Genomic DNA, 25,193 nt, shown 5'->3' on the forward strand with positions numbered 1-25,193 from the left:
TCAGGGTGAGGTCTCCTTCAGGAGGTCGTCGTCTGGGGCGAGGTTTGGGAGGGGGTTACGCCAGTAGGTGAAGGCGCTGAACTCGGCCGGCGCCTCAAGGGCCATACTGGTGCGCCGGCTGAGAGGCGGGAACACATGGTCTACCAGGTCCTTCATCTTCGGGTAGCTGCACAACAATCAAGACAAAGAAATAAAATGTGTGATAGAGACTTTCTTCTCCAATTAAAGTCTTCCCCCTTTACAGGTATATATATGCTAGCACTTCCTGGGATGGTTAAACCATAAACACATTTCAAGAAAACTTCATCATGCTTTCTGCATTCTTACATAAAGTACAATATGAAATGTTACTAATTGCCTTAAGACATTTTGGCTTGATAATTATTCTAACTTCTTCAACACAGCTGCTTTCTCAGCACATTAAGCCATTGCTCCATTTGGAAAATACTATCATATCACAATGATCCTGTGAATTAAACTGAAATTCATGATTCAAGATTCCAAAGTGCTGATCCATGACTAACTAACACTGCATGGACTGGACAACTATTGAATAGGATATTTATTTATTTATGTAAATGTGACAACTGTTCCAAGCAAGGGAATCTACATTCTGCAGATATCCTGTATCAAAAATCTTCGGCTTCAAAAGAGACTTCCCAGTGCAGAAAATCCTTGTCATTTCCAGCATAGTGCAAATTTTGATGAAGATGGATTCTAGAGTGGTCGGGTGATAGATACTTACGATGATTGGAATGTTCGGGTCATCTCGTGGGTGACTTTACCCTGTGGATTGATGGTGAAGATCCGGGACACGGGAATGCCAACAGCTCGGTACGCCCACGTATCCTACATTTGGGAAGGTGAAAAGACAAATAACATTTTCTCATCGACTACAGTAAGTTAAAACAAGCCACATTATCCTAGATACATTCTACGATGAACAGAAAATCCTTAATCTCTGTGCACAAACAAGTTTATGAAAAGGACAAACTTTAAAGTATGTATCCAGCACCACAAGAAATATGTTTCACGACATATATTTCATTTCTTTCAGAATGATGGCAATGCAAGAAAAATATTTTCGGGTCATACAGAACTACAAAATGCTAACTGATGTAGTCAGAAGATGTATGTCAAAGGTGCTTACATTGATCCTGTTTCCGAAGCCAGCATAAAACGGCTTTATGCTTTCTGGAAAGAGGGACTCGATGTCCTTCAGACACTTGATCTTGAACTCCTCAGGTTTGCGTATGATGACCTCACTGTATGGACACCAAGAGAGACAGAAAGACAAACTATGAGATCTCCTGACCATTACTGGTATCATACAAGACAATACAATACAATACAATGCAATACAATACAATACAATACAATACAATACAATACAATATAATACAATACAATGCAATACATATGATATTCAATACCCTCTACCCATATGGCTCTGAGTGCTTACGAAATGATAGAAATTGAACATTTATGATTACATTTCAGAATAAAAAAATAGCGTTTAAACCAAGCTTCATACTATCAATTGAACATCATACAATACATTGTAGGTCCACAAAGGCAATATATGCAAACCATATTATACAAAGTGGGCATGCTCTACGATGCACTATACTGGATTGTATAACAACAAATACTAAATTATCCCGAGTGCTGTTTTGTTTCACCTCGGCCGAACTGCACAAGGGATAATTTAGTATTCAAAGTTCTATGTAGTCCAGTACTGGTGATCAGTAGAGCATGCCCTAATCGTTTTAGTAAATAGGTCCCTCAATCGAGATGAATTTCCCTAGGTCTAGGCCTTAGATCTAACATAAGTCTCACCTTAGGCCTACTGTGATTTCTTGCACACAGAGTTAACTGTAACCTTGTTTACGTAGCGCATAGCCGCGTATGCGTGTTGCCGAGCAGACCTTGCGTATACTAAACTGTTACATTTGTGCATCTAGTGTTCTACGCGCGCATACGTTGAAATGCTTGGCCTTGTCCTACTACACACGTACGTCCATCGCTGCGCGAATCTCTGCGTAGATAAAGCGTAGGCGTGCTATAAGCGTTCGGTATAGTTGCAAGACCGTCTACTATACGGAAGTTTTTCCACAATCACGTGATGCAATCTACCCAATCACAATGCATATTTTACTCTACCTACATGTATTTACTATAAAGATATATATATCAGTTACATCATATCTCATATCAGTCTATCAGGTACAAAATAAGAACATTTGCAAAGGCTGGTTTAACCCTAACTAGGCCGGGGGGGGGGGCGTCCGAGGCCCCCCCCCCCCCTCAACGTTCCGCGCGATGTATCGCAATTGCAAAAAGCTATCGCCGCGACGTTTCATGACTTTTTTCTTTCAAGTCTCCCGCATCTTTTGACACCAAATTTGTGACGCCCGGGCGCGCGGTCCGAAGTTAAGCATAAATATGTACATGCATGTCAGACCAAAAATTGCTCAAAAACGTTAATTCCTGTACAATTTCAATGCAAACTGTGCTTACAGGCAAATTTCATAAAAGCATGATCATTTTGGTGTTTTATTGCTTAAAATCAATGAATAACATATTTTCTTGTTCGGAGCGATGTCGCGGACAAATTTCATCAAAAAAACAATGAAAAACATAAAGTCGAAAAAACACAGAAATACATAAGAAATTTTAAAAAAACAATGAAATACTTAAGAATTTTTTCTGATATCACAATTTTTTTCAATTACATTTGCTAAGGACACTAAAAAGAATATTTACACAAACAATGTGCCTGTTTTGAGCTTTATTTTGTGATTTATACCAAATAGTCTGATTTTATGCATCATCATGCATAAATTAGCATAATTTAGCATATATGATGATTTTTTGAAAAAAATAACTTCATAGTATTTTAGATTACACCATAGGCAATGTGTGTGCCAATTTTTGTCGCGATCGCGCAGTCGACGGCCGAGATCTGGAGGGGAGGCCTGGGAGGCCCCCCCCCCCCCCCCCCCCGGCTCTATCAACTACCTAAATAGCCCGGCGTAGTTAGGGTTAAGCATAATCAAAAGCATTCAAAGGCATCCATCAAACTTTAGCATGCCACGAGTACAAGAAGAAAAATGCCATTTGTGAATTGGCACAGAATGATTACTGATCCTACAGAGCATTTACTTAACCCGTTGAGGACGGACTGATTTTGCTACAACACGCATTTCCCATAAACCCCTGCCCGAGTATACTCAGGACTCGTCCTCAACGGGTTAAAATAATGACTTCATAAATACATGAAAGAAATGCTGAATATATCGCTGCTGCTACGCATCTATTATACCCCAGAGGGCATATACCTGAAGTATAACAGCTGTAACATACCAGTATTGTGTAAACTATTATAATTATGTAAGAGGAGAAAATACACAAAAAAAAAATTATAACAAATGTGGGAAGGAGGTGTGATAGATGTTATGGTGCACAATAGAAGGGAAATACTACACACAAAGAACACAAAATGCAGACAAGACAAGGAATGTCTTCCCCCCTACCTATGGAAAGCCTGGAAGAGTGAGCTAGGGTTGAGGAGCAGCGGCCCGTCCGGCAGGGAAGCCTTGTCCTGCTGGATGCTGTTGAGGTAGCCCTTGGTCAAGCGGGCTTGACCGATGGCCCGCGAGGACAGGTAGAGAAAGTTGTAGCTGTTGTGCTTGATGTTGGAGTAGAGCTGCGCCACACCGATGTGGGTCCAGTCCTTCCCGAGAACAGGCAGGATCTGGCCAAAGACGTCCGACCTGGGATGAGAAACAAAAATGTGTTTCATAATGGCCGCAATGTGTATGTTTCACAAAATACTCAGTTAAAAAGGGAATAACATAAAAAGGACTATGCATTCTGATTTTGTTTGCTTGTTTCTCAGTCTTAGTGCAGTCTCTGTATTATGAAATATTTGACTACAGACATAAAATTTTAACAGGGCAGTTAATAGTCCAGATAGTCATCTGACTAGAATCATTATGTGGGACACTGTGCAAAAACATTACTAACTGCTCTAAACAAATCCCTTTGATAATTTGTTCTGTGTTGTGAGTCCAGTCTCTACACACAGAAGTGTACCTGCTCTGGAAAGGGTACCACATGAAAAATTCTGACAGACAACCTTGAATATCATTTGTGCATAAAAGACAGTGTAATATATGCATCAGATCACAGACCACTCCATTCAGCAGATGCTCCTGCACAAAAAACAATGTGGCTCCAGTACCACATACTGCAAAATTTTTCCTCGGGACAAATACAATATAGGTGGCGGTGATGAGTCTTTTGATTCAAATTTTGATTGCGCAACATTCAACACGCATTCTGGTTGATCAACTTCAAAACATTCAATCACATGTTGAGGTCCACATTGTCTTCTCCATGTACAGCTGGCTGTGCATTTGATTTCACACTGCAAACACACGCATCATTACACATACACAAATGACTTTTCAGTTGTATGTCTCTACAAATGGCACGATGCATCTGAATCCAGACTTACTTCGTGATGGTGCCGTCGATGTCCGAGATGATGATCTTGTCGGAGTGGCTCCAGAGGTAGATGGTGGACTCGCAGACTGACGTGCCCTGATAGCGAGTGGTGACGGAGTAGCGGATCTCGTTGGGTCCCGGCTGGAGGTTGAGACTCTCCTGGAGAAGGGGGAAAAAATGGAAGGATGCGGAGGACCATGATGATAATAGCCTAATTCAAAGATTGATTCAAACAATTCTCCATTCAGAATTGTACTTCACAATTGCGAATTTGACCACTCACGAAATTGTTGGAAAGTCCCGATCCGCAAAAAAATTGAGACTTGCTATTTGGCGTATACAGTGAAGGAAATCAAAGAGAGGGGAATGTAGTGGGTAGTATCACTAGCCAATTTGTAAACTTGCCTCTGAGTATAGGGACAACGCATGGCTATTTACACATAAAATTAACAAAACCAGCTACACTTTGAATCGTTTAAACTATCGATACCATGGTCTCAAATCAGACTGCAGTACAATCATACAGCTTAATACTTTGGTACAATATTCCATCTAGATGGCATTTTCTTGGGATGGTTTATTTGATGTAAATTTATATCAGAATTATACAGGCAGTTAATGCTATGGTGAGAATGACAAGGGCAGTCAATGCAAGCACTGGAGCATACGAACAGTTACAGACTCAATGAAGCTTGGCACTGCTCACAAATTACACTAAACAGAAGAGGCATCGGATTTCAATTTGTATTAGGTGGAGTTACATGTGGCCTTTTTTACGATCAGTGGTGTAACTTTTGTACTCGGAGGGTCAAAATTTCAAACAAAATATTTTTTCATTATTCTGTTTGATTCCTGTTTGAAAGTATTCAAATTTTTGAAAAAATAACATTTCAGACCTTAAAGCTGAAGGGTTATTGGTGTAATTTAAGGAAAACCCTGGCACCTGAAGTAAATTTAAGCAAAATTTTGCTTTCATGAATTGCACCATATTGACAAAACTCTGTAGTCAAACTTCACCGTGCAAAGTTTATATGGTTAACAACAATATATAGTTTGTGAATCAAAACTATTTGGGGGTTGAATATAAAGTGAATTAAAAAAAAATACATGAGATTTATAAAATTTTGCTAAAAATACCAATTGACATGTAATTTTTAAGATTTTAACTATCTATTGGAGGGCAGGCCAGGTCAAACTCTTACTATAACAAGTCTTTAAGAAGGGCTACCTTCCTATGTAGGTTAAATGAAATTCCAATCATTTCTTTAAAACTTGGATTTTTCACACATGGATGTTTCGGAGGTGACAGTTAACATATTAGAATGTTTCGGAGGTGACATTAATATTAACACTCACTTTTTTTGAGAATAAGTGACAATAACACAAAAACTTCTTCATTCTATCAATGTTTTTAATAATTATAACTCGAGAACAAGAAAGTAACTCCTGTTTCAAGCAGATAAACCACACAGAACAAGTTTTTTTTTACACTTCATTAATTAGCATGGGTACCGGTAGTTTGCCTTCCATTTGGACGAAGGATGTAAGCTAAATATTGTAATCTGAAGAAACATGGCATTCCATTTTCTACCTTAACTTGAGATGAGGGTGTGAGATCATTTTAGTAATGTTTCTTTGCTCTCTGAACATTTTATTCCACAACACCAGGGAAGAATCACTTCGTTTCGGAGGTGACATTCAATGTTAACATTGTGTTAAAATATTAATTTACAGTAAGAATATGATGGACATAAGCTAAAGAAACATGGCATTCCATTTTCTACCTTTAATTGAAATGAGGGTGTAAGATCATTGCAGTAATGTTTCTTTACTCTCAGAATATTTTATTCCACAACACCAGGGAAGAATAACTTTGTTTCGGAGGTGACATTCAAAGTTAACATTGTGTTCATGTATTCATATAGTATGTCCCCCCCAAAAAAATTTACAATTAGACTTTTGCATTGATAGCACCCAATATGATTAAATCAACTAAATTCTACTTTGGGGTCTTAAATTATAACATCTTAGCTCTATTTTGCAGAAAGCCCCAGTTAATTTGGTTAAGTGATCTCAAAGAAACGTGGATTGTTATAAAGGATGTCAGGAGTCCGATCCTTCCAAGTTCAGCACTTGGATGCTCTTGGAACTGCATATTAATGTGTAAACACATGCAGAACTTGGAGGGAAGGGATTCCTCACATGCTCTACAAAAATCCTCAATTCTCTTTGACCTCTGAAGCAAATTGAATGGGGTTTTCTGTAAGGTGTGGGCAATGAGTTATAGTTTCAATCCCTTACATTGTATTTTAGATTGATTCACTATCTTTAAAGTTATCGTTGCAGAGGGTACCACTGTAATTTTTTGGCGGGGACTTACGGTATGAATACATGTACCAAAAGCAAAAATTCTTATTTGACTTGTGTATGTGTTTGTTTGCACATAGTTTTATAAATAGATTAATTCAAGGATGTTCATGAATTCTTCATCATCCTTGATAGCCACCATACAAATGTTATAATACTGGTGAAAGGTGTTTGGTTCATCTTGGATAAATTTTCTATACACCAGATTCATTTAAACTGTTGACATTACTAAAATATGTTTTACCTATCATTTTGAATTGATTGAAAATTACCTGCAAATCATGCATATTTTACAGTCACTTTTGAGAGTAAAAAGTATATGATAAGAAAAAACATTTTACTGGAGTATTGTTTTTGAGGTGACACAACACAGAGACAACCCAACTTCTCAGGTGTTAAACTATTTAGTGAACATTCATGTCTTTCCTCATGGCTTTAATTTTCAAATATAAGCTCTTTCTTTCAGTTCTTACTTGTTATTTTGTTTGGTTATTCTCTTTCATGATAATGGATACCAGCTCATATTTTGTTTGAGGTTGTAATGCATACTAATTTCTAACAGGTTTTTACAGTTTGGTTAAGACAACAGTTTGTGTTTCCCAGCTGAAGAGAGCAGCATAATGCTTTTCTGTGAACTTGAGGGGAAAATTTGTTGTTGTTCAGTAATTTTCCCCATCAACTTCACAGAAGGTCCCGGACACAAACTGGTCTCAAATAAACCTATAAGGGACCGAAACTGGAAAAGGACAAGTTCACCTCAATAGACATGAGGGTGGAGTAAATATAGCAATATTAGTAAAACACATCAGTGAGAGTTTGAGGAAAGTAAGGTAATCCGTTCCAGAGTTATGGATTTTTAAAGTTTCTGCTCAGTCAAAGCTGAAAGAGAAGACTTCTATAGCTTGTGATGTCACATGTGTACAAGGATATAGAGAAAGTATCAAGAAAATTCAACATTCTGTATTTTCACTTTTCTTGCATAACAAAAGAACACATGACTTCCCTCTTTTGGAAGGCAGGGTGAATAATATTGCCCTAAAATACATCAGAAGCAAGTAGAAGAAATGTGCACTTTTTTCAAAAAGTAAAGTTTTGTGAAATTCACTTATATTTTCCTTATATCGTTGTATGCATGTGACATCATACACTGTCGTAGTCGTCTCATCCAGCAGTGATTGCGCAGATACTTAAAAAACCCATAACTTTTGAATGGATTGTCCAATTTCCCCCAAACTTTCAATGATATGTTTTACTGTTGAACATTTGCATTCACTCAATCCACATACACAGTTTATGAAAGTGGACTTGTCCTTTAAGAAACCATTTTCTTTTCCTTGAAATTCCAGTACTTTAAGCCAAATTCTATGATAAAACATAATAACAAAACAAGGTAAACACCTCATCAAAAGTACTGAAATAGAACTACAAATCTTGTTTTTTTTTTAATCTTTCCCTTTCCAGTCCTGGGGACTTGTTCCTCTGTTCACTTTAGTTGTCACATAACTTCAATAATCTTAAAAAATACAATGTCATAAACAATTGGTTCAACTTGGAAAATGTAATAATTATTGTCATATTAAAAAAAAAAATCACATAATTTTGTTTATGATTACCACATTGTACATGGAAAAACAACTATGAATTCAAGAACAAGTTGTGCACCAGCTATAGGCATGTGGCCTTTTTGTGGAGTTTGATTATTTGATGATTTTTTTTTTTTTTTACATTCTTTTTTTTAAAGATTGTGGACTAGGGCATGCATGAACTGCCACATGTATTACTTTGGTATCAAGGGAATTCTGGTGAGCTATGTATACAAAAGTCACTTCTGTTGTGATGATTTTGTAGTAAAATGTACATTAGAAAATGTTAATAGATAGTGAAAAGGAACTGAAATCTTGCCTTTCACTATCACATAACAATACGGTGTTAACAAACAATGTCACCTCCGAAACACAAGAAAAAGCAACCTACATGGAGAGCTGTGATTGGTAAATCTTCACAACTAAATTGCTTGTTGGAAATCAAGCTTCTAAGATGAAAGCATCTATATGTTTACTTTACTAAAGCAGGAGAAATGATCTTGATTACAATATTATATATACAACAGATGGGTGTAGTTTGTGCATTCTCATTGTTAAAAAAAGTGAAAAAATGTAAATTTGCCCTAAAATGTACAGCCTAGTAATAAAAAAAAGAGTGAGAGTGTGGTAGTTGATTTCTCCACTTTGAGACTTATGTTACTAAAATAAATGAAACCATTGGTGTACATGATATGGTTTCTCTTCAACAGAAATGAACAAAAAATCTTGTTAACAGTGTTTTGTCACCTCCGAAACAGTAATTTTTAGTTTTTATTGAATCTTTTATTAATCCCTAGAAAATTCTCACTTCCTGTTGCCATATTACTATTGTCATCCAAAAGAGATTCCTGTCAATTGGACAGAATCAAACAAAATTGCTTTGTCTTCGAGAAATTATCAAATATAATATGCCTGTTGTTTCGGAGGTGACAATTGTTTCGGAGGTGACAAGTGTTAACGGAAAATTGTAAATTGCTCCGAAATGAAAACAACAGGCTTTATTTCTACTACCTTCCTTCAGAGATAATGTGAGGGGATATGTTACATTTTTGCAAATGTAATGTAGAACTGATGTCAAGAATAAAAAAATTAAATACATAAATCCGTTGTCTCGGAGGTGACAGAAATGTTAACGGAAAAGTTACATAAATTTATAAACACTCACCAAAAAAAGATGAGTTATTTGAATCAAATAATCTTTGGATCAAAGTTAAGTCAGATTGATTACTATTCTGTTTTGATGGAAATTAGCAAAGTTGAATTTTCTAATTGTGAAGAAGAGCTAACTCAAAAGAGGGGTTAATTGTTAACGGAAAATGTCACCTCCGAAACATAAAGTTTGGACAATTTCAGTATTTAAAGAAGACAAAGCAGAACCTGGTAAACATAATAGTTCTTAATGTTGGATACCTGTCTATCACAACAGCAACAAAAATAATGAAAAGGAATAAACAATTTAATATGCTAGCTCTGACAAAAATACTATGTCAGAGTGAGTACACCAAAAGTGTTGGATTTCAAGCATGTAAGTGCCTGCCACATCTGAAAGAAAAAGAGAGGAAAGTTCATTAAGGTACCCAAGGTAGACACTGTGGGTGGTAAGTTTATGAGAAAAAATAATGCATATCTGTCAGTGTATAAGAAAGTTATACACCAATTAGTGCCAATACTGCATTTTACACCACTGATTGTAAAAATGGCCATGTACAATTTGTACCAAGTTACTATGCATTCCTGGACATCCAACCTGAGATCTCATGGGTAAATTGAAAACCTGAAAATTGATGCCTTTTAGATGACAAGGAGAAAGCTCTATGATCTGTATGATATATCATACTAATGAGAAGCCATTTGTTTGCGTAGCAGTAGTCACAATAAAGCAGTATGGCTGTGCATTGCAGGTAGAGTACCTATGGGATTAAAACAAAGATAATACTACTACTACTACTAATTCGAGGGCATGTATTCAGCCTATGCCAACTCGGGTTTCGTGAACAAAGTTGCGCCTCCAAACCTGTCTATCTAACATGACTGTCCTTAGTTCATTAATACTATCAAGGAAGATAATGGATAATGGATCAAACACAATGGCAACAAGTTCACCCCAACACACACACACAAATGCACCTACCACTGATACACAGACACACACACCCTTAACCATTCCCTGAAGCTTTTAAAGAGAACAAACTTCCTCTTCCTCACTTACCAATTGTTCAGAAGACAGCCTGATGATCTTGCGGTACCTCTCCGTCCCCGTTCGTCGCCTCAACGATGGCTTGTCGGGACTGGGCGGGGCTTCCAGCTCGTCTGCCGAGTTGTTACCCGACTCCACTGAATATTTCTGCAACCTGGACGGGAATGTGAAAGTGAAATAGAAGGGATAAAATGAAAGCTGCCAACATCCCGTATGACTTTGCCAAACGTTAACACTGTTCTAATCATGGTTACACTTTCCATCTACAATGTAACTCTGTCATAAGGGTCTGGGTGCAAAAAACATATCAATACATATGATGCGAAGCTGAACTGCAGGAACAAAGAGGTGACAGTGACCAAATAATGCAGGATTTTTCCATCTTCTTGGCAAATAAACGGGTTGGCCTCAATCAGAAAATCTTTCTCAAATTCATAAGAAGTGCAATTGTAACCTCATTTCATGGGTTTGGATTTGCATCACATGCAGACATATGAAGAGATATCAAGAGGTTATAAAGCTGAAAAAAAAAGATAGAAGACAAAATCAGATCTTGACTACATATGTACCTGTCATCTTCTTCAGTCTGAATTATGTCATCCATTGCTCCCAATGACTGCTCCTGGATCAAAATAAATGGAATATAAAAGCACGTTTCATTAAAAATGTTTCCATTCACGATGAACCATTGGTGGTAGTATTTTGAAATGTCACTGCTTAACTATGGTAAATTTGAATCCACGATTATAAGGGGAAAGTCTCATCTCTTCATTTAGTCATATACCTTTAAATCTATTAATTTTCTTACCAATCATTCACCTATTCCTAAATTCATCATCTCTTTCCTTTTTTTTTTCCTTTTTTTTTTTTTGGGGGGGGGGGGGGGGGGGCTGGGGAAGTGGATTGTACATCTACTTTGCTTTCCAAGTGTGTAAGGACCAATGAACTGAGTTAAGCCATATATTCATGTAAGAAATTTTTATCACAGGGCTCTAATATGTCTTGTAAAAAGTAGAAATTACAGCATTTTCACACAGATAATAACTCCACAACAAAAGTATATTGGGTAATTTACCACCTCCTCTGAGGGACCCATTTGATCTTTTTCATTTTCGTTCTCTGGATTTTCCTTTCACATCAAGTTAAACTACCGTACTGGTAACACTGCACTATTTTGCTATCTTGTCCCATATCTTCATATTGCATTCTAATATTCTATATTGCTTCTGTTTTATGTTCTGGCATCTTATGGTCTGTAATAAGCCAAAAAGTTCTAGGGCAATTACCCCCTTTCCAATTACCCTGAACCCTTCCCCAGACCCTAAACCTAAACCTATCCCTAACCCTAATCTTTACTCTAACCTAATATCACTAACCAGTATTTAGCTGGGGGGGTAATTGCTCTGATATGGAGCCAAAATAGTGACTATATTATCTTGCCTTGTTTGACTTTGTCATGTTTTGTTCCGAAGAGGGGCGAGAGCTAACCCCTTTCCGGTACTCACCTTCTTTGGTGTGGTTGGTTTGGGGGTGCTACCCCATAGCCAGGAGGCCAGGCTTCTCTTCCCTTTCGGCATCTGCTCCTTCATGATATTTGTGGCTACCTCCTGAAAGGTGGACATGGAGAGGCAGCGCCAAGAAAAATACATCAATTACTATGTTACAAAGGAATTGAAGGGATAATGGAATATTGAGGAAAATGCTCTGTAATATCTTTACTGGACATGGTAACTATGGAATGCTTACCCACGAGGTGAAGTTGGGTGGGTTAAGGCTAAATTCCCTAGGTACCGCATACATGCTACTCCTACCGATGCACAAAAAGACATGTGCATCATCTGTTTTTAATACAGAATGTGGGACAATTTTCTTGCCAGAAAATCCTTTTTTAAAATTTTTTGTGATTGCAACATGATAGTGATAAACACGCCAAAACTGCCAATATTAGAGATAATATAAAGTTTTGGTACCTCAAAAGTTTCCCTGAGTTTCCTTGTCTTAGTTTGTGTTTCAGGTTAAAGTACCTTTCATATAACTAACACTGTGAGACTTACTCGCCCCAAAGTGCTCTCATGTCTTAGTAATCATGCAATAATGGTTTCGTACAATACGTGTACATTGATTATCGCGGTACTGCATCAAGTCAAACTAACGGCTCGTTCGAATTTTTCAGAGCCCGCTCTGCTCTGGTATGAAACCATTATTGCATGATTACTAAGACATGAGAGCACTTTGGGGCGAGTAAGTCTCACAGTGTTAGTTATATGAAAGGTACTTTAACCTGAAACACAAACTAAGACAAGGAAACTCAGGGAAACTTTTGAGGTTCCAAAACTTTATATTATCTTTATAACAGCTTGAGTGGAAATTCATATTCAATGGTAAATTCTGGACTAGTCATACAGCTCAGATAGCTCTATACCAGATGTTCTAACACGCTATCAACAAGTACATGTTAATCCCAGTAACACACACTCTCTCTTTCTCCCTTCTATCTCTCTTTCCTATTTTGCATCATTACAACATTTCACAAACTCACCTCCGGAAGGGGTTTTTGGAAGGCAAGCAGAGAGACGATGACTGGTCCTGCCATCTGCCAGTTGAAGAACTTGTTGTTCATGCGCAGCACCAGCTTGGGGTTGGACAGAATGGTGGGGTCCTTGCAGAACTCCTCGTACGATATCAGGTGCTTCTGAAATTCATCTGAAATTCATTGAGGAGAAATAATAATATTGAAAGTTTGTCCTTTCAACTGGATCTGATGGGCGAGAGTGATGGGGTTTCTATTTGTTTTCTTTCCTTGTGCACTGTGTGAATGCTAATGAACCAAACATCAATGCAGACTCAATCAAATCTACTGCACACTCACGTCATATTAGCAATGTCCATTATGCTGCAAGTGCAAGCATATCTAACCATGATAGTTCATCAATAAAGACACACATATTTCATTATCCTGACATGAGAAACATTGTGTGGGACTATCCAGGGATGTCTCATTATAACACTTGCAATTTGATCTTTGACCTTTGACTTTTGACACTCACCCATGGGTATTGTATCTTCATCTTCCTTAAGGCCACCACAGAGGGAGAGTTGCATGCCTCGCAGGTTATCACTAAAATAAAGAGATAGAAACACAACAATCAGTTTTCAAATATCATCTTTTTCTATTTCTCTCACAGCTGCCTAATTCCATAGACATACTGATACACAGTAATAACATTCTGAGGGTCAAAAAAGTCAATTGCTTAAAGATTGATTTGATAATGTTCTCTTTCTTCATCAATCCATCCATCTTTTCATCCATCATCAATCAACCTGTCAATCTCTCTATCTCTCAGTTTACTGCATATTGTCTGTCTGTGTCTCCTCCTCCAACTTCCTCCTCACTTTACAATCAACCTCCTCATCCCTTCCCCTCCTCCTCTTCCTCCAACTTCTCCTCCTCCTCCTCCTCCCTCTCCCCCTCCAACTCTTCCTCCTTTTTCAACTCCACCCTCCCCATCCTCCTCCTCCTTCTCTTCCTCCTCCACCTCCTCCTCCAACTTCCTTATCCTTCTTCTCCTCCTCCTCCACCTCCTGCTCTTCCTCCTCCTCCTCCCACTCCTCCTACTTCCTCTTCTTCCTCCACTCTCCCCCTCAAACAACTCCTACTCCCTCTGCAACTCCTTTTCCAACTCCTCCTCCTCCTCCTTCTCCAACTACTCCATCCCCTCCAACTCCTCCTCCTTCTCCTCCTCTTCCTTCTCCTCCTCCTCCACCTCCAACCTCCTCTTCCCCCTCCACCCTCCCCATCTTACCTCCCATCCTCCGATCCCTGCCGCATGCAGACCAGGCTGCTGCTGCCGCTGGACTGGTGGAGGTCCGAGGCACTGTAGTGGGAGTCGGCCGTGCTGTGATGCGACTCCGAGTCGCTGACCACCGGCGTGACCACGGTGTTGGGCGACTGGGGCAGCGAGTTGCCCAGGTCGGACGACTTGTCCTCGTCCTTGGCCTCCTGGATTGCACGGATGCGATTCGGCGGCACTTGGGTGGCACTGCGTGGAATAGGAAATGTACGGATGAATCTTAATCTCATGATCGTGACATCTAAATTACAGAGTGAGGCAACGTAAACTTGAGCTGAAATGTATGTTACATGTATTTACCCCTATCACTGCATTTGCAGGCTGATTATGTTTGCATGCATTGTATGTAGTCAAAATACCTGTGAAATATATATCAATGTAAGTGTACATAGAAGACAGTAAAAGTGGAAATTTTTGTGTAACTGTTTACATTTTGCCAGGTAAGATAAATTTCACTTGCTTTTAAGCAGTTTTCAGCAGCTTATTCTATTCCTTTATTATGCACTATCAAAATAGTGAATTGTGTCAGATATAACAAGCGAAACTAATGTGCTTTTTATTTTCATGCTAGTTTTTGTTTGTACAAATGCACAAAAATTTCAACTTTCACAGTATAAAAGAGAAAGAAAAAGAAAACAACAGAAAAAAGTTTTGAGACGAAAAGGAATCAAGGAAAGAAAGAAAATAAATTATCCACGTATGGTGAAAGAAAACAGGTATATACAGAGAAAGAGATGGGCATGGCAAGCTGACATCATGATGTTTACATCAGTGACACAATGGTCAGTTCTTGCACCTCACCTGTCTGGGAAGTACAAGGCGTAGACCTCAGGGTCTATCTCCTCCGAGGCCAGGTCCTGCAGGTACATCCCACCCCCATCTTTGGGGTCCTGTTCCTTCTTGCTCCAGATCTTACTCCAGATGGACTTCCGCTCCTCCCCCTTGATGCCCCCCTGGGAGGGGGACGGGGAGGAGGAGGTGGAGGCGAGGGGATCCAGGTCACGTTTGCTCTCGGCAGGCTGCTGCTTTTACAGACAAGGAGGCAAGCAAATACAAATCAGTTAGCGATGGTTTTGAGATGATCGGTATCACAGCAATATCTTTCTCTCTGTCGCCTCCAGTTCATGGAGCATATATTAATCATGCACGGTTTAAGATGATCTGTATCACAGCTATATCTTTCTCTCTCTCCCTCTCTCTCACCCCAGTTTATGGGGCATATAGATATGCTAATCATGCACGGCTTGCAATAGATCATATCTTAAATGTATCATGCTTGTAATATCTTTGGAACTCTTGACCGAATAACGAAACTCAACATATGGCGCTCACAAGCTTGTGGAATTTGGCACTGATTCAAATTGCAGAGAATCCAACAAGAAAATGGAAATGACAGTTTCAAAACAAATACAACTGTCACACTGAGAATGAGAAAGTTCTGGAATTGCAAGGTTTCACCATATTTCCTTTAGGGTAACTTTGGTCACAATTAAACACACAATACTAGAAGAAACTGAGATATCATCATATCCCAACATTCCCAATGGTTTATTTTATGAAAATATATTGCAAAAGTCATTTTTTGGTTGATAACTTATCTAGTACATGAACAACACATTTCTTCTGAAAGACATTGCTGCCAGATTGGTTTTGACTGCAAATTATATACAAAATTTACTGAAAATAAGATTATGGCATTGTTTTGGGAGTGCAATTTTTTTCTTCTTTTTATTTTTGGGGCATTACATACAATGCGTGTATACACAGGAGTAGATCGCGTTTAATAATCAATGTATTTGTGCCAACATTTTACAATCATGCAAATACAAGAAATGTAATATGTGCGTCCCCTTTGAGAATGATGACAGTGTGCATAGAAAGCACAACTTGTAAATTTGCTGAATAATTTACCACGTAAAATGCATGCCATGGATGATAATACAGCAATATTTACAATACAGAGAGTCAAAATAAAGTCAGACTACGAAGAAACATTTTTCATATTGTCTTTCACGTGAGCAGTACAGATTAAAAGAAACAACACAAATCAATCAAAACTGAATCCAATTAAGCAACAAATCCTTGCAAGCAATTGCAATGCAGTATTTGGCAGGAGAAAAAAAAAGGTGAAACAAAATACAGTCAGGCAATAAATATAAAATCATAAGGCAAGCAAGCATCTGCATTTTCCATAAAACAAACAAACTAAAACAAGCATCCAAAACAAAAACAAACAGATTCATTCACTGCAACATTTCAAATATGTAAAAAAAAAAATCATAAAAATCATAAAAATTAAAAGAGAAAACTATATGCTAGAAGAGCAAAGGATTCTCTGCATGAAATGCTATGTACACTGCTTCCATTCGAACAAAAGCTCAAACAAATACGAACATACGCAAACTGAAAAAATTCAAGCTGATATACAACAAGGCAACCTCAAAATCATTAAGCAACTGGGACAGGGCAAACTCATTTCCATATGGGTGGAAATATCAAACTGAGGTACAGGCAACGGCTTTATTGCGATACAAGGAGGAACGCAGACAGAGAGGGGTTCTGCGGCAAAAAACAAAGGTACCTTAGATGTGCTTTCGGCTGATGAGATCTGTATGCTAATGGTGGGCTGTGAGATTCTTCGCTACGATGGAGGAATGGGATAATCATCAACACACGTTACGCAGTGCCACATGTCAAATTGTCTGGAGGAGACATCTGAGTTAGTATATATCTCTCTTTCTTTCTCTCACAAACATACACACACACTCAGTCTCTGTCCCTCTCTTGCACACACTCAGTCTCTCTCTCTCACACACACACATACACACTACATGTATCTCTCTCTCTCTCTCTCTCTCTCTCTCTCTTGCTGCCTCCGCCATTGCCATCTCAAACTACATGTAGCTTGCCCTATACTATGTACCTCATCATATGGGATGCCAACTTTAAAATAGCATTTCAGTTTTTTCTCATGAATGAAAAGGTGCATTTTAGAAGGGGAAAAAATGTATTTGCTGCAATGGACATGCTGCAGTAACACAATTTGGGAAAGTATTTTCCACAAAAACTGCAGTATTCTTGTCACAAAAGGGCACAAAATACTGAAAAAGGGGAAAGAGTTGGCATCTCTTCATCATACATCATCTATTAATACAATGTCATATCATTTGAGCATACTTAATGTATGAAATAAGCAGTAATAGCAGCATATTTGTTAGTATTTAATAGCAGCTTTGATAGAGAGTTTTGGAGTAAACATATATGATTCATCTCAAGAATGCTACAAGTGGTCAGGCTTGCATGTGCCATATAAATGATAATGCCCAAATTCATTCAAAAGCCTAGGTACAATACACTGATATTCTTAAAATATAACATGTTTACTACACATGTTATAGTTTTCAGCACTCAATTTGTCATTACTATTTTTGAGATTTTGAATATGCTTGATGAAACAAATGGGGGCATTTACCTTTCAGTGAGATTCATGCAGGTAGAATTGGAATTTTGGTTTCAGCAATCTGCTGGTACAACCCAAATCATTACTTCATTGCGTGTGCTATTTTCTTTACTAACTGCGGAGGATAAATGGTGCTATGGATAACCTAAAATGTATGTTAGTAAAAAAATTGAATGGATTAATAGCAAACTGTATCATGCAGGCCCATTATACATATTTCTTGTACTGTGCTTTTTGCAATGGTATGATCAAGGGCAGACTTAGGGCAAACTCTTACAAGAAGATGTACTTGTGCAGAAAAAATTACCCTTACAAACCAAAAACACACATCATACCATACCCCTCCAAAACACACACACATACACACAATATGAACCTGAACATACACATACCAAACATTTACACACACAAAAGTGCAAACAATTTATTCTGTGGCCCTTTCAATTTAAAAAGATGGAAAAAATTAAAACAAGAAAACAAGAGACCCGCGGGTCTAGCGCTCACCTGAGTATCGCAAGTTCACCTTTCACGCAGTCACTAATCTAAATTATTCACAGCTCTACCAAAATTTGACCAGGCATTCTGAAGTAGAAGATGAAAATGTACAATAAGGGCCCAAATTTTTTAAGATTCCTTAATTTGGGGGATTGGGGGCCCCCTGGGGCCCTCTGGGTGGGGCATGGTGCCCATTTTGATAAATTGAGATCCTGACCCCCTAAGGATGCTACCTGCCAAGTTTGACGAAAATCTATCATGAGGTTTTCAGGAAGAAGATGACAATGTACGATTCAGGCCCCCATTTGGACCTTCCTAACCAACCCCCCACCCCCACCCCTGCCCCCAAGAGGGGCACCCCTGGATCTCCTATGAACAAACTCGAAACTACAGTCATTAATGTACTCACTCATAGTATTATCTTAGCTGTATAACTTCTGATTCTAGAGAAAATTTTTAACGATTCCTTCATTTGGGGGGTTTGGGCCCCCCTGGGGGCCCCCTGGGTGGGACATGGTGCCCATTTTAACAAATTGAGATCCTAACCCCTTAGGGATGCTACCTGCCAAGTTTGGTGAAAATGGGTCATGGGGTTCTAAAAAAGAAGATAAAAATGTACAATTTAGGCCCCATTAGGACCCCTCCTCACCTCCCTCCCCTGGGTCCCAAGGGGGGCACCCCTGATTCTGCCATGAACAAACTTGAAACTGCAGTCATCAATGTACTAACTCATAGTATAAACTTTATTCATAGCTCCATCACTTCTGGTTCTAGAAAAGAAGATTTTTAAAGATTCCTTAATTTGGGGGGATTTGGGCCCCCTGGGGGTCCCCTGGGGGCCCCCTGGGTGGGGCATGGTGCCCATTTTAACAAATTGAGTTCCTAACCCCCTAGGGATGCTACCTGCCAAGTTTGGTGAAAATGGGTCATGGGGTTCTCAAGAAGAAGATGAAAATGTACAATTTAGGCCCTATTAGAACCCCTCCCCACCCCCCTCCCCTGGGTCCCAAGGGGGGCATCCCTGATTCTGCCATGAACAAACTTGAAACTACAGTCATCAATGAACTAACTCATAGTATTAACTTAGCTCTATCACTTCTGGTTCTAGAGAAGAAGATTTTTAAAGATTCCTTAAATTTGGGGGGTTTGGGCCCCCCTGGGGGCCCCCTGGGTGGGTCATGGTGCCCATTTTAACAAATTGAGTTCCTAACCCCCTAGGGATGCTACCTGCCAAGTTTGATGAAAATCGGTCTTGGGGTTTTCAAGAAGAAGATGAAAATGTAAAAAGTTTACGCACGACGCACGACGCACGACGGACGACGGACGCCGGACAAAGGGCGATCGCAATAGCTCACTTGAGCCTTTGGCTCAGGTGAGCTAAAAACTAATGACATCTATCTATTGGATTATACAATATATCTTTACAAAAACACATGGTTTATCGTCGCTGGGGTGACAAGACCTTGTATCTGCAATTTTGGTGAAAATGACTTTTTTGCATTTATGGTCAAATAACCAGTTAAGTGATGTCCTGTCCAAGTCCTAGGTGTCTTACCCCAAAAATGAAGCCACCATGGCACGTCAAAGGAACGGCTGTCCCATTCGGTATAGAGCTTTGGCCGCCATGCTTTTTGGCTCTCCTCAATATTTGACATTTTGTAGATACGAGGTCTTGTCGCCCCAGCGACGTTATGATCTTAGGTGATCAATGTAGCATCATCCCTCAAGAGAATACGGATTTCTGCATAACTAACAACTCCAAATTGTGGCAGCTTTAAAGTGAGCTCTGCATTTTATGCACTTTTTTGAAGAAACAGCAGTTGCCATATTAGACTGACTCGCTTAAAATCTCAATCAAAGAAACTTTCAGGCTGAGAATAGTGAGGAATGGCACACTATTTTTTTTTATATCCTTGAATGAAAAGAAGTAACAGCAAAAAACTATCTTGGTTGAACAACAATAATAACAAAATTACACTTTGAAGTGTAATCCATCTTTCTGAATCAAGAATGGCATATTGTGACCTCTAAGCATCACTAGTCAATAAGGATGATTGTTCTTTTTTTGACTTACAAGAAACCATCACCAGTTTCACTGTTATGCAATCGAGAGCTACTATACGTAAGTGTGACAGTCCTCACAAACATCCCTTGGATTCAAACTGGGAGGGAGGGCTCCCACCGCTAAAATACTTCAGACTGGGACTGAGACTAACCTCGGGCAGTTCGCCCCAGTTCCACTCGATCTTGTCGGCCCCTGCAGCCTTGTTGGCCCTCCTCAGGCTGGTCTGCCTCTGGTGGTCCGCCTCCGTGTCACTCTTGGGTGTGGACGGGCGAGTGGCCTGGGGGCTGTAGTATTATCACGCGAGGGTGGAAATGGGGTAAGGGGAAGGTGGACAAATCTTTTAACAAGAAAGATCTAACAATCAAATTCTCCATGGAAAATATATTCACTTAATACTGACAACTGACTTTGTTGTACATAGTACACTATGGATTAAAAACAAAAATCATTTCAATTAATTTTGCTCCTCCAGTCAAAATAAGGCAAAAATTGAATATCCTGACTTTTGGCTTTCAACGCACCCTTCTACTTCTTTTATTTGAAACAATATGATACAAAGTTGGTGAAAAATACATTTTATCTTTCCTCTTTGGCTTTTTGGATATTCCAGTCCCTTTCTTGTCTGTTTCATTTGAAATTTCCATGTGGATTAAAGCTGTTCAAATAGGAATTTCTACATTATTTGCATCTGATACAAAGTAACCTGAAAAATCTACACTGTATTGAACAAAGACATTTACCAAGAAGACAGAAGTGCATATTTTTCCCTTTGAGCTTGGAATCTTGATGTCCAAAGCAAGATAAGAAAGACATACATCATATGCCCCGAAATATTGGTTGGTGTGCCCACAAAGAAAAATACTGGTTTTAAGATTTTGTATCTAATTACACAATAGTTCTTTCCTCACCTCACCAGCGGGGTATAATCCCCATCGGAGAAAACATGGAAAGGTCTGTGAGTTGGTTTCCCAAGTTCTGACCACTGCTCTCGACTGTCGTCCTCGGTCCCTAGCAAGCTGACCGGTCGGTTCATGTGGCTACTCCCCTCCTCCTCCTCCTCCTCTGTGCGTCCCTCGTCCGCATCGATCTCATTCACATCGTCGATGGGGAAGATGCCCTCCAGCTCTTCGTCGGAGTGCTGGGACGATGACGTGCTCGATTCCGACATGGACGCGATGCGCCGGACGCTCATGTTCTGCGGCAAAGACTTCTCCGACTTGCTCGCGCCGGCCTTGCCGCTCTTCCGCCGCCTCCTCTTGGAGCGCAGCCGGCTCCGCGAGCTGCTCCCCCTCGCCGTCTCGTCGATGGAGATGGCACTGGTGCCCTGGGAGGTGCTGGGACCGGGGCTGGCCCGGTGCTCGGAGATGTGTGAGGAGTCCTCCTCCTGGCTAGAGCCCGCCTCAACATCCTCAAGAGTCTTCAGGGTGTTTTTGGTCTTAGTGAGCTTCTTCTCCTTGGCCTTTCCTCCTTGGTTCTCCAGACTAATGTCGGCCAGTTTCTCCTCAACCGACTGCATGTCCACCGTCACATCCTGGGGGCGCGGTGGGGCGACGCCCTTCCGCAGGTTGGCCGAGCTGATGGTCTTATCGTAGCTCTCCGACTCGCGGCTGCTCTCTGTCTCGGAGCGTGAGTGCCGCGACTGCTTCCCATGCAGCTCGTTCATCCCTTCCTCAAAGAGGTGGTTGACAGATGGGATCGGTGATGTGGCGAGATGCTCTGGAACAACATCCTAATGGGAGAATCAAAGAGATAAAACACAAAAAGGAAACAAAGTTTAATATAAATCATGGTATTGCACTGCCAATCCCAACATTAACCCGTTGAGGATGAGTCCCGAGTATACTCGGGCAGGTGTCTATGGGAAATGCATGCTGTAGCAAAATCAAACTGTCCTGAACAGATTAATTTCATGTAACCCTATGACAACCATATTTTCCTGCACTGTATAGCAAGTCATGAACACTTATTCAAAATTAACTACTCAAGCACTACACTTTCTACAGAGCTGAACCTGCTGGGAATGAGCTGAATAATGCAATATCATCACGTCAGCCTGGCAGTAAAGCATACTTGCTGGTAAAGAAAGTTATACAGCTGGATCTCCTGAAAAACATTTTATTGAAAGGTTTTCCTGATATCCAGTGAACTGTCAAATAGCTTACAAGTAATCACTATTCTACTGTCATCACAGTATCAACATCTCTTACTATTGACAATAAAGTCACAATGTCACAAGAGCTTGTCATGTTGAATACTTTCATAGCTTAAGCAGCAAAGGTTCCGGGTCAATTTTCACTCTCACTCTTCACCTTCTTTGTGAAAATCGCAATGCCACCCCACATGCACTAGTGTCATCATTTGCATACTGAATATTTGTACATATTTGCACTTACAAGTTTAAACCATAACATCATCTAAAAATGGATAGGTTGAATTCTCCTTTTTTTGTTATATATTTTGTTTTATATCCCCCTCTTCCCACCCAAGACAAATGCAACACATATTATATATTTCTCATTTTTTCTCTGCATTTTCAGCAGTTGGAAAAGTGGGTGAGAGGCACATTCACTCACTGAAGGCTAGTCCCCAAGTACACTTAGGCAGGTGTCTACGGGAAATGTGTGTTATAGCAAAACCAGCCTGCCCTCAACAGGGTAAAATTGCTAGTGGCTGGGCTGATACAGCATCTGGGCAGTTGACAAACTAGAGTGAGGTTTACAGTAATTCATGGACCAGAAAGACGAAGGCCATGGATTACAGGCGGCCTACGGAGGCTTTGGGTCTACCCTGAACTGTCATTTCACAAGTCATGGCTCAGATAGGAGCCTTGTTTGCAGAGTTGACAAGCCTTTTCCTTTTATATGTAGCATGTCTACAGAGGATGTGTGCATTTAGTTACTTATTATGTGATTAATGACCTGATAACACACTGCCTACATTGTACTGCATTAGTTGTCTTGTGGTGTTTGTGTATGGTGTCTAACTGTACTTCATGTGTGTTTTGTTGTTGTTGTTCTTGAAAAGTGTTTTCTTGTTTTTAGAAACCAATAAGACAATCCTTGTGAAATGTGTACAAAAGGTTGATAGTTCAAACAGGTAGGACCAATGTGTTGAGGAACAAGTTTGTATGAATACAGGTTGTGTACACAGCATGAACATATCTGTATACCTAGATGTGCTAGAGTGGTCAACATAATCCGTACATGTTTTGATAAGAAAGTCACATAATATGGCATTCCACGGTCCCCTTGAAATGGAAAATATGACATATATCTCGAAAACATAAATTCCATTGATTTTATTTGTTTGCCTGTTTTTGTTTAATCTTGTTTGTATGTATGTTTGTTTTTGCAGCAGAAGTTTTGGGTACTTTCTCTTGACGCTGTGGTCCCTCATGGGACAAAATAACTCTGTGTATGAGAACCATGCAATGATGTTCCCTGGACTTTGCACCAGCACAGCCATAACATTGTGCACCATGACCCTGAATACTGAGTCACATGCACTGTGATTCAAGTTTTCTGAGATTGTGAAAGTTCCATGTTGGGGGATCTTCGCCGGTAATTGCGACAGCAGAGGAAATGATCCAGTCTCTTCGTCACGAGTTTCGACATTCTCTCACCCCCCGCTGCGGTCTCGTACACAGCCAACGGCACATCCTGCCTGGTTTTTCCTGTTCTCGATGCGACCACAGTGGTGCAAGTTCATAGCAAGCCAAGTCCCCCTTCAAGGCTACCCTACAATTTGACAAACCCTTCTGTCCACTACTGGCCTTACATTGGTGTCAGAGTGAGGAACAACCTATTCTTTAATTTCAGTATGAACTGGGCTTTACAAGTTTTGTGAAAGAGAAATTATCTACAAGACACTGAAGTCTCTGTGGAATACATGTATGTGTGTGCTTATTTTGTTTTGTTTTGTTTTGTTTTGTTTTGTTTTGTTTTGTCAGACTTGGCTTAAAGATGGCAGTTCTGTCACATGTTAATTCATAAAATAAATTTGAACTGCTCACTGCCTGATTATCAATAAATCACCATCACACCACATAAGCCACATGTTAATACCATACAGCAATGTCATACCCTAGTTTTGTCTAATACCAAATGACAACCATAATTCTGCTGTAATCTTTGTCCATGACTACATACATAAGGACAAAAAAAAAAAATCAAAACATTTTACAAGTCAAAAGAATGAAACCAAACTATGTAAAAAGTTTGTCTTGCTCATAAGAATGCCAAAATGAAAAAAAAAAACACAGAAAAAAGACATCTCATACATGTTGTTAGTATACTTTTTTCTGGTCCTCTTTCAATTTTCTTTTTTTCTTTTTTTTTTGTCTGTCTCTGTTTCTGTCTCTCTCTCTTTAGCCCAATGGAATGAGACAGAACTTGGGACGAAAATTTTGATCAAATTGTTAAATAATCTCCCACAACTTTTGCCTTGCAATGCCCAGAGACATTTTTGTTAACAGGAAGTAAAGCAACATCAAGGAAGGTAGACCAATTAAAAGGTGACCTTCATTTTAACTTTCCTATCATTAATTCATGCTATTAACTATTTGCTAATGAAGGACTCCCATATACGGAACTGACTGCCATATACGGAGAACTGCTGTATCATGGCAACTTCCCTTTAGAAAAGCCCAGCCCAGATTTCCTTG

At 39.5% G+C, this 25,193-nt stretch overlaps 1 protein-coding gene across 1 annotated transcript in view; it reads right to left on the reverse strand.

Moving 5' to 3' along the window:
• Positions 1–25,193, reverse strand: part of LOC139720651 (phosphatidate phosphatase LPIN2-like) — a 28,974-nt gene continuing 3,781 nt past the window's right edge. Inside the window, exons 3-18 of the mRNA XM_071632008.1 lie at positions 21,439–22,259; positions 20,682–20,814; positions 17,092–17,151; positions 15,312–15,532; positions 14,463–14,699; positions 13,707–13,777; positions 13,199–13,362; positions 12,165–12,266; positions 11,229–11,281; positions 10,894–10,899; positions 10,672–10,813; positions 4,523–4,671; positions 3,537–3,776; positions 1,151–1,265; positions 746–849; positions 1–166 (exon numbers count right to left, since the gene is read on the reverse strand). Of these exons, the coding sequence (XP_071488109.1) occupies positions 1–166; positions 746–849; positions 1,151–1,265; positions 3,537–3,776; positions 4,523–4,671; positions 10,672–10,813; positions 10,894–10,899; positions 11,229–11,281; positions 12,165–12,266; positions 13,199–13,362; positions 13,707–13,777; positions 14,463–14,699; positions 15,312–15,532; positions 17,092–17,151; positions 20,682–20,814; positions 21,439–22,259 (2,784 nt within the window). The remainder of the gene's footprint in view (positions 167–745; positions 850–1,150; positions 1,266–3,536; positions 3,777–4,522; positions 4,672–10,671; positions 10,814–10,893; positions 10,900–11,228; positions 11,282–12,164; positions 12,267–13,198; positions 13,363–13,706; positions 13,778–14,462; positions 14,700–15,311; positions 15,533–17,091; positions 17,152–20,681; positions 20,815–21,438; positions 22,260–25,193) is intronic.

Source organism: Diadema antillarum, unplaced genomic scaffold (assembly GCF_040938485.1).
Source record: "Diadema antillarum isolate AM-2024a unplaced genomic scaffold, OU_Dant_1.0 scf00000131, whole genome shotgun sequence".
Classification (NCBI taxonomy): Eukaryota; Metazoa; Echinodermata; class Echinoidea; order Diadematoida; family Diadematidae; genus Diadema; species Diadema antillarum.